At 45.7% G+C, this 10,444-nt stretch overlaps 1 protein-coding gene across 1 annotated transcript in view; it reads right to left on the minus strand.

Annotated features, from left to right (window-relative positions):
* LOC311123864 (fibronectin type III domain-containing protein 3B-like) overlaps positions 1 to 9,128 on the minus strand; it is a gene marked incomplete at its 3' end in the record, with an annotated part of 21,612 nt that extends 12,484 nt beyond the window's left edge. Inside the window, exons 1-3 of the mRNA XM_084198085.1 lie at positions 8,925 to 9,128; positions 8,037 to 8,179; positions 2,791 to 2,849 (exon numbers count right to left, since the gene is read on the minus strand). Coding sequence (XP_084054211.1) covers positions 2,791 to 2,849; positions 8,037 to 8,179; positions 8,925 to 9,073 — 351 coding nt within the window. The remainder of the gene's footprint in view (positions 1 to 2,790; positions 2,850 to 8,036; positions 8,180 to 8,924) is intronic.
* Between the last annotated feature and the right edge of the window lie 1,316 nt (positions 9,129 to 10,444).

Raw genomic sequence — 10,444 nt, forward strand, 5'->3', positions numbered from 1 at the left:
CCCAATCTGCCCTGGGGACAAACCACATCCACTGAATAACCAATCTGCCCTGGGGACAAACCACATCCACTGAATACCCAATCTGCCCTGGGGACAAACCACATCCACTGAATACCCAATCTGCCCTGGGGACAAACCACATCCACTGAATACCCAATCTGCCCTGGGGACAAACCACATCCACTGAATACCCAATCTGCCCTGGGGACAAACCACATCCACTGAATACCCAATCTGCCCTGGGGACAAACCACATCCACTGAATACCCAATCTGCCCTGGGGACAAACCACATCCACTGAATACCCAATCTGCCCTGGGGACAAACCACATCCACTGAATACCCAATCTGCCCTGGGGACAAACCACATCCACTGAATACCCAATCTGCCCTGGGGACAAACCACATCCACTGAATACCCAATCTGCCCTGGGGACAAACCACATCCACTGAATAACCTATCTGCCCTGGGGACAAACCACATCCACTGAATACCCAATCTGCCCTGGGGACAAACCACATCCACTGAATAACCTATCTGCCCTGGGGACAAACCACATCCACTGAATACCCAATCTGCCCTGGGGACAAACCACATCCACTGAATACCCAATCTGCCCTGGGGACAAACCACATCCACTGAATAACCTATCTGCCCTGGGGACAAACCACATCCACTGAATACCCAATCTGCCCTGGGGACAAACCACATCCACTGAATACCCAATCTGCCCTGGGGACAAACCACATCCACTGAATAACCATTCTGCCCTGGGGACAAACCACATCCACTGAATACCCAATCTGCCCTGGGGACAAACCACATCCACTGAATACCCAATCTGCCCTGGGGACAAACCACATCCACTGAATAACCAATCTGCCCTGGGGACAAACCACATCCACTGAATACCCAATCTGCCCTGGGGACAAACCACATCCACTGAATACCCAATCTGCCCTGGGGACAAACCACATCCACTGAATACCCAATCTGCCCTGGGGACAAACCACATCCACTGAATAACCAATCTGCCCTGGGGACAAACCACATCCACTGAATACCCAATCTGCCCTGGGGACAAACCACATCCACTGAATAACCAATCTACCCTGGGGACAAACCACATCCACTGAATACCCAATCAGCCCTAGGCACAAACCACATCCACTGAATACCCAATCTGCCCTGGGGACAAACCACATCCACTGAATAACCATTCTGCCCTGGGGACAAACCACATCCACTGAATACCCAATCTGCCCTGGGGACAAACCACATCCACTGAATACCCAATCTGCCCTGGGGACAAACCACATCCACTGAATAACCAATCTGCCCTGGGGACAAACCACATCCACTGAATACCCAATCTGCCCTGGGGACAAACCACATCCACTGAATAACCATTCTGCCCTGGGGACAAACCACATCCACTGAATACCCAATCAGCCCTAGGGACAAACCACATCCACTGAATAACCAATCTGCCCTGGGGACAAACCACATCCACTGAATACCCAATCAGCACTAGGCACAAACCACATCCACTGAATAACCTATCTGCCCTGCAGACAAACCACATCCACTGAATACCCAATCTGCCCTGCAGACAAACCACATCCACCTAATACCCAATCTGCCCTGGGGACAAACCACATCCACTGAATAACCAATCTGCCCTGCAGACAAACCACATCCACTGAATACCCAATCTGCCCTGGGGACAAACCACATCCACTGAATACCCAATCTGCCCTAGGGACAAACCACATCCACTGAATACCCAATCATCCCTGGGGACAAACCACATCCCAGAGATACATACTGAAGAATGCCTCATATGACGTACGTCCATCCCTCTGTCCCTCCCCCCTCACTCTCTCTCTTCTCTCTCTCTCATACTTCTTCCACTAGTGTGTTCTTTATGAATACTGTACAGGAGACCCATGAGAATCCTGTGTAGGGTTGCAAAGGGAGGGTATGTTACTGGAAACTTTGATGGATTACTGGATTTGATGTAATCTATCACAAGATATCTAGTGTCCCTTTTGGGTACTTCAGATTATCACAGGTGTCTGTAATTATCTCTGTCTCTGTGTGGCCTTATCACATGTAAAATATATTAAATAATTAAATAAGATGATTTTAAAATAAAATAAAGCTGTAAAACATTTAACTAAATATAAACCATCACTCTCTGTCAAACATTATACTAAATATAAACCATCAACTTAGTGAATACCATTGGTGTTTAATATGAGGGTTTCAGCATGAAATAACCTTTACATTTTTTTAACACACTTTCATTTGTTGTCAATGTTTTTGCATCAAACTGGTGGCGGTTGTGAACATAGTCAATAGTTGGAAGAGTTGCAGAGGTAGTAGAAAATAAGGCAATTGTTAATTAGATGCTTTTTCATTAATTAGGCTATTTTCTCTTGAACCATATGGTCCATCTACTAGAAACTCATGGACAATATGGACACAGATATAAAAAATGAATACTATATATGAATATATATATTTTAAAAGTTATTCATGTATAAATTACCGAAGTTTCGATAGATTGCCATAGATTTGTTAATTACCAAAATTACTGAAGTTTCCGGTAACTTTGGTAAATTAACAGTAGCTTTGCAACCCTAGTCCTGTGTGATGAAGTGATACAATACTGCCCCAATGTGGTCAGGTTGGGGACTGCAGGTGTTCTGGGCTCCAAAGGACATACTGCTCTGGGAGGAAGAAGCCTTTAGGTACAGGTTTGTGTGTGTGTGTGTGTGACTGACCTGTGGTTTGTCGATGGCGGAGAGCACTTCCTGAACTCTCTTTGCCTCTGAGTCGTGATCTGAGGAGTGAGAACAGACACAACATTACCAAATAGTGTGTGTTTCTGTTCTTAATTGAGAGGGTGTTATTACAGCTAAGCACCACCAGAGGGCAGGCTGAGCTGTGTCATATACAGTATGTACAGTATGTACAGACCCCAACCTGGATTACTGCCTCAGTCTACCCTACGTTCTGTTGTCTGCTCATAAAACGGGCCGGCTCCAGTAACACACACACACACACACACACACAAACACACACAGGTCCAGTGGCAGAGCATGTCTAGGGGTGATTTAGGAGTGGGTCGGGGTTAGCGCTGGGGTGTGTGTGTAATGGAAGTTTATCCCCAGAGTGTGTAATGTATGTGTGTGTGTAATCACTATACCAGAGTTGCTTCAGACAGGAGCAGAGCTGCTTTCTCCATCAGAGCAGAGTTCACAAAATCACCCAGAAATTGTTTTTGTTTCAGAGAGAGAGAGAGAGAGAGAGAGAGAGAGAGAGTAGCATCAGGTGAAATCTCTCCTGACCACATCTCCTGTCTCTGTCTGTCTGGATGTGTTTGTTTGATAACGGAGGACAGACAGACCAAGAACGACAGAGCAACAGAGGACAGGAGGAAGAGAAGGATGACGAGGGGGGAGGGAGAAGAGACAGTGGTCTAAGCCAAAGCTGAGTAAGACAGAAAGAAAGAGGAGAGAGAGGAACATTTCAAAAACACGCAGAGGAGAGAAGGAGAGGAGAGAGGGATGAGGCCACAGAAGAGGAGCGGAGGAGAAGAGAAAAATTGATTTTCATCAGGATGGAGAGAAAAGTGAGGAAAGCAGAGAGGAGGAGTACAGAACAAGGGGATATGAGGGGTTATCTTCAAGACCCTGGTGCTGGCCTACTGAGCAGCAAGGGGAACCGCCCCTCCCTACCTTAAGGCTCTGCTCAAACCCTAGATCCCAACCAGAGCACTCCGTTCCGCCACCTCTGGTCTCTTGGCCCACCCACCCCTAAAATAAAATAAAGGCACTTCTCTTTTCCCACTAGCACTGACTTTGCTGATAAATACTTTGTTGGGGGAAAATGTACTTACGATCGTGATGTGTTGTTGTCTCACCTAGCTATCTTAAGATGAATGCACTAATTGTAAGCAAACGTAAGAGGAGGGTAGGGTGATTACACAATCGCTGCGTTCCAGTTCTGTGACATCATCAGCAGGCGCAGCAGATGCAGGGGAAGGGGCTTGTCAGACTGCGTGAATATGTCTAAGTGTGTCTGTGTGTATTAAAAAATAGACTTTTAGAAACTAGAAACAATGAACTGAAGGAATGGAGGAGAGAGTGAGATATAGAGAGAAAGAAAGAGAGGTACAGTGCTGTGAAAAAGTATCTGCCCCCTTTCTGATTTTTGCATATTTTTTATACTGAATGTTATCAGATCTTCCACCAAAACCTAATATTAGATAAAGGCAACCTGAGTTTACAAATAACAACAACAAAAAATACTTATTTTATTTATTTAATTAACAAAGTTATGCAACACCCAATTCCCCCATGTGAAAAAGTAATTGCCCCCTCACACTCAGGAGAATGTCAGGCCATCCGTCTGTGAGCTAAAGCTGAAGCGCAGCTGGGTGATGCAGCAAGACAATGATCCAAAACACACAATCAATCCTACATGAAAATGGCTAAAAAGCAACAAATTTGAAGTTTTGGAATGGCCTAGTCAAAGTCCTAATCCCAATTGAGATGTTGTGGCAGGACTTGAAACAAGCAGTTCATACTTGAAAACCCACAAATGTCACTACGTTACAGAGTGGGCCAAAATTCCTCCACAGCGACGTGAGAGACCAATCAACAACTACAGGAAGCGTTTGGTTGGGGTCATTGCAGCTAAAGGTGGCACAACCAGTTATTGAGTGTAAGGAGGCAATTACTTTTTCACACAGGGGCATTGGGTGTTGCATAACTTTGTTTATGAAATAAATGAAATAAGTATGTAATTGTTGTGTTATGTGTTCACTCAGGTTCCCTACTAGGTTTTGGTTGAAGATCTGATAACATTCAGTATCAAAAATATGCAAAAGTAGAACAAATGTGAAAGGGGGCAAATACTTTTTCACGGCACCGTAGAGAGGGTGAAAGAGATAAAAGACAAAGAGAGAAAAAGGAGAACGAGAGAGAGAGAGAGAAGAAGAAGAAGAAGAAGCCTGCAGGGTTCCACAGCGTTTTCATCTATGCATAGTGAGCATTCCATCTGCTCAACAGCTGGCCCCCTTAACACACACACACACACACCTGTTTTTCTATCCTCGTGGGGACCTAAAATGTATTTCCATTCAAAATCCTATTTTCCCTAACCCATAACCCTAACCTTAACCCTAACCTTAACCCCTAACCCTAATCCTAATTCTAACCCTAATTGTAAACACCACACACACACACACACACACACTTGTTGAGACCTGTCTGAGAAGGTTTGTAGTCATGGTGAAAGTTTGGTTCTCATGGACAGAGACCATGGTTTACAGAGAGGATTAGTATGTGTGTGTGTGTCTCCAACCATACTTTCATAGAGGAGAGATGTACGACTGAGGTGCCAAGGGACACAGCAATTCTGCCACTCTTCCTGGAAGGCAACAGTGTGTGTGTGTGTGTGTGTGTGTGTGTGTGTGTGTGTGTGTGTGTGTGTGTGTGTGTGTGTGTGTGTGTGTGTGTGTGTGTGTGTTGGCTGAAGCGTTGGGAACTCAGATGGTAGAAGTACCGTTTCAACCCAGTCGACCCAGGAAAGGTGTTAAGATCACTGTTCCTAAGATCACTAATTAATCTAGCTAAGATTCATATCTCCCATTGTGAAGCAGCTGACTAAATCTGACTGTAATGATAACCTGATGATATGCAGCTCTGGCTCTGCACTAGCTAACATTGTGCAGATGTGTGTACGAGAGACTTGTAAGAATAAGACTGAGTCGGACTGGACTTGGACTCCTTGAACCAGCTGACACAGAGGACTAGCTGACACAGACAGACAGGCAGGCAACAGGCCCTTATTAGGGTGTAGGGTGGTGGGGTGGGGGGGACCTATTACCATGGCAACACAAGCAAAAACATGGAGTGTGGGAGAGCTTACACACTTACTGAGGGTCACTATGACAACGCTGTTTATTTTAAAAGGCCTGAGTCATGCTAAGGTCAGGGGTCGGATCTGTTAATGAACTAAACGAGCACTTACAGCACACACTCTCTCTCTCTCTCTTACGGGATGACATCATCTTACATCACAGTCTTACGCTTTTTCAAGTAACTCATCTCCTCTCCTCTCCTCTCCTCTCCTCTCCTCTCCTCTCCTCTCCTCTCCTCTCCTCTCCTCTCCTCTCCTCTCCTCTCCTCTCCTTTCCTCTCCTCTCCGTACACATTCTACAGTATAAACAACATGGACTGGTCACATCAGTTTCATAAAATTACTGCTCTATACAGAGAAATTATTACGCGTTCAAAACAACTGTGAACTCAGAAATCTCCGACTTCGGACTTCAGTACGTTCAAGACAACTGTGAACTCGGGGAAAACGGTCATCCAACTTGGAATTCCAAGTCGGAAACTTGGACATCTTTCTAGAGCTCCAACTTTCCGACCTGATGACCACTGACTTCATGATTTGACCTCGTTTTTTTTTTCTGAGTTCCCAGTTGTCTTGAAAGCACCACTAGAACTACAGAAAGGTGCTGTAGTTCTGATGACGTAGAACCAACATGGCGGACAAAGACACATCTGTTTCAGCTGAAATCTCAGCTCTACTGAGAAACCGCAATGCTGGCATTGCTCTACCATGGGACATCAGTTTCCTGAAATCGCTGTTCTCTACAGATAAACTGCACCGCTGACGTAGAACCATCATGGAGGACAGAGGCACATCTGATTGTGTTTAGAGCGGTGGGCTTTACTGACTGTCTTGACTGACTGGTAGCCAAGCACATTACTGGAATAGAGGACATTAGCCAATAGACACACAAACACACACATCCAGCAGGGTACAGAGCAAAGTCTACAGCGTGGGTGTGTGTTTGTGTGTGAGTGTGAACCCTGTCTGGTGTTCCAGACAGTGTGTGTGTGTGTGTGTGTGATCCTCCTGGTTGAAAGCAGAGGGCCAAGCAGTAGATTAGACAGATGGAATGTTCTCTCTCATTCTTTTATATATCTATTTTCTCTTTCCTTTGTCTCTCATCCCCCTCTCACTCTCCCTACTTTCTTTCTCTCCACTAAGTCTACCTCCTAGCTTTTCAATCGCTCTCATATTCTCTTTTCTCACTTTTAATTTCCCTGTCCCTCTATCATACTCTCCTCTCTCTTTCTCCCTCTCTCATGCTCTGATTGTTTTAGAGGAAGCCCTGTCACGAGGTGTATGTTAGTTGTAGCGGAGTCAGCCTGATCTCCAGTCCAGAACTGAGACCCTGCTAGACCATCAGAGAGACACAGATACCCCTAGACATACACTGACATGTACTGTACGTGTGTGTGTGTGTGTGTGAAGATACTGAGTTGATCAAAGCTCATCAGGCTCTCTCTCTTTCCATGATGTCACCATCCAGCCAAACAAACCCCCTTACACCTGGCCTCAATGGAACATTCCCCTGACCCCGGACTGTACAGCCAGACTGGTCCAGCGCTGAAACGGGGGTCTGAGAGGTGGTTTGGCCTGTTTCTTTGGGATTAACTCTGGTGTCTCTCAGCAGGCTTGTCTGTCAACACCTCTGCACACAGGCCAGCGAGATAGAGATGTGTGTGTGTGAAAGAGAGCTCAAAGGGTTCCTTCATGGAGAACAGGACTCAACAGATATGTACTGTACCTCACCCCTCTTCCCTCTCCTCCCTCTCTCCCCCTTACTCCCCTCACCTCCACTCCTCTCCTCACTACCTCTCCTCTCCTCTCTCCTATCCTACACCCCCCCCCCCTCCCAGACAAGGCCAGTATTGTAGAGGGAGAAACCGATAGGTCTCGGAACAGACTCAGCTATGTGGTTACCTAGACAACCCCCTCCCTCCCTTTCCACCTCTCCTCTCCACCTCAGTAAGGCACCATTCATCCATTCCTCTTTTTCTCTCTTTCATTGAGAAGAAAAGAGGGAGAGACATCTGAAGAGTATTCCCTTATCTCTGTGTGTGTGTGTGTGTGTGTGTGTGTGTGTGTGTGTGTGTGTGTGTGTGTGTGTGTGTGTGTTTACCTTGCGGTGAGTGTGTGTGTGTGTCTGGCTCGTTGCTCCTTGGGCTGCTCCGTAGCTGTCGTCGTTCCGGCTTCTTCCCTCCCGGACTGTTAGCTCCGCCCATTGACCCCAACGACCCCAGCGTAGGGACGTGGCTCTTCCCGCTGTAACCAATCAAATACAACCAAACTTTATTAACAAAAACTGCATGGAAAGCATCTCAGTAGAATTTTACAATGAAAATAGACCCAACACTCTTAAAATACAGATTCAAATAGTTTGCATGTGTTTTCAACAACTTCATCCTTCCATAGGAAAACAATGTCTGGTCAAAGTCTGTAACTTCCATAGGAAAACAATGTCTGGTCAAAGTTTGTAACTTGTCTATAGTGTTTCTTCTGTATGCATTATGGCTATAGATCTCAGACTTGTAGATCAAGTTGATCACTAGTAAAACTAGTAACTAGTCTAAACTATTAACTAGTCTATAACTAGTCTGTAACTTGTCTGTAATTATAAGGCTAGTCTCTTCACACTTGTAGAGATAGTCAGTAACTAGTCTCTAGTCTCTAACTAGTATTGCTTTAGTGTTTAAGTAGTACTGTAACTACAGATCTGCAATCTTAATTTGACCAGTTTCTCACAGCAGGAAAACAATCCTACAGCAACAGGAAATGGGAATGATTATGTGGATTATAATTAATGAACATTATTGTAGCGGTTGACACATTTTTCGTTAGGGCAAATAAAGTCTGACATTTTTAAAGTGAAAATTACAAACGTTAGAAGCCTTTTTAAACCGTGAATAAACGAAAATTCTCTGCCACAACAGAGTGATCAAATGAAGATAGTACATCTGTAGTCTCTAACTAGTCAAACTAGTCTCTAACTCCAGGACTATTCTCTGACCTGTATCCATTGTGGCTAGAGCCCAGAGACTTGTACAGGGAGGAGGGAGGAGAGTTGAGTCTGTTCTGTCGTTCCAATTGTCTCTGTTCCTTTATCTTCTTAGGCTGGGGCTTGCTGTAGCTCTCCTCTCTACCAATGTAGCTCGACATACCATAGACTGGGATTATCTCTGGGAGATGGAGAGAGGGAGGGGGGTGGGGGGAGGAGAGGAGAATAGAGAGGGAGAGGAGAAGGAAGACGAGAGAGGGAGTTAGCTATATCGTTTAGGTGTATATATATACACTGAGTGGACAAAACCAAGCCATGAGGTCAAAGGAATTGTCCGTAGAGCTCCAAGACAGGATTGTGTCGAGGCACAGATCTGGGGAAGGGTACCAAAAAATATCTGCAGCATTGAAGGTCCTCAAGAACACAGTGGCCTCCATCATTCTTAAATGGAAGAAGTTTGGAACCACCAAGACTCTTCCTAGAGCTGGCCGCCCAGCCAAACTGAGCAATCGGGGGAGAAGGGCTTTGGTCAGGGAGGTGACCAAGCACACGATGGTCACTCTGACAGAGCTCAAGAGTTTCTCTGTGGAGATGGGAGAACCTTCCAGAAGGACAACCATCTCTGCAGCATCCCCCAATCAGGCCTTTATGGTAGAGTGGCCAGACGGAAGCCACTCCTAAGTAAAAGGCACGACAGCCCGCTTGGAGTTTGCCGCTGAAAAACATCCCCACAGCATGATGCTGCCACCACCATGCTTCACTGTAGGAATGGTGCCTGGTCTGATGAAACCAAGATGCCTGAATGCCAAGCATCACGTCTGGAGGAAACCAGGCACCATCCCTACGGTGAAGCATGGTGGTGGCAGCATCATGCTGTGGGGATGTTTTTCAGCGGCAGGGACTAGGAGACTAGTCAGGATCGAGGGAAAGATGAATGGAGCAAAGTACAGAGAGATCCTTGATGTAAACCTGCTCCAGAGCGCTCAGGACCTCAGACTGGGGCGAAGGTTCACCTTCCAACAGGAAAACGACCCTAAGCACACAGCCAAGACAATCCAGGAGTGGCTTTGAGACAAGACTCTGAATGTCCTTGAGTGGCCCAGCCAGAGTCCGGACTTGAACCCGATTGAACATCTCTAGAGAGAACTGAAAATAGCTGTGCAGCAACGCTACCCATCCAACCTGACAGAGCTTGAGAGGATCTGCAGAGAAGAATGGGAGAAACTCCCCAAATACAGGTGTGCCAAGCTTGTAGCATCATACCCAAGAAGACTGGAGGCTGTAATCGCTGCCAAAGGTGCTTCAACAAAGTACTGAGTAAAGGGTCTGAATACTTATGTAAATGTGATATTTCAGCTTTTTATTTTTAATAACTTTGCAAAAATTTATAAAAACCTGTTTTTGCTTTGTCATTATGGGGTATTGTGTGTAGATTGATGAGGGGAATAAGGCTGTGACGTAACAAAATGTGGAAAAAGTCAAGGGGTTGGAATACTTTTCGAATGCACTGTATATATCTCTAGTATAGGCTA

This window comes from Coregonus lavaretus (genome assembly GCF_964263955.1).
Source record: "Coregonus lavaretus genome assembly, contig: HAP1_SCAFFOLD_8091, whole genome shotgun sequence".
NCBI lineage: Eukaryota > Metazoa > Chordata > Actinopteri > Salmoniformes > Salmonidae > Coregonus > Coregonus lavaretus.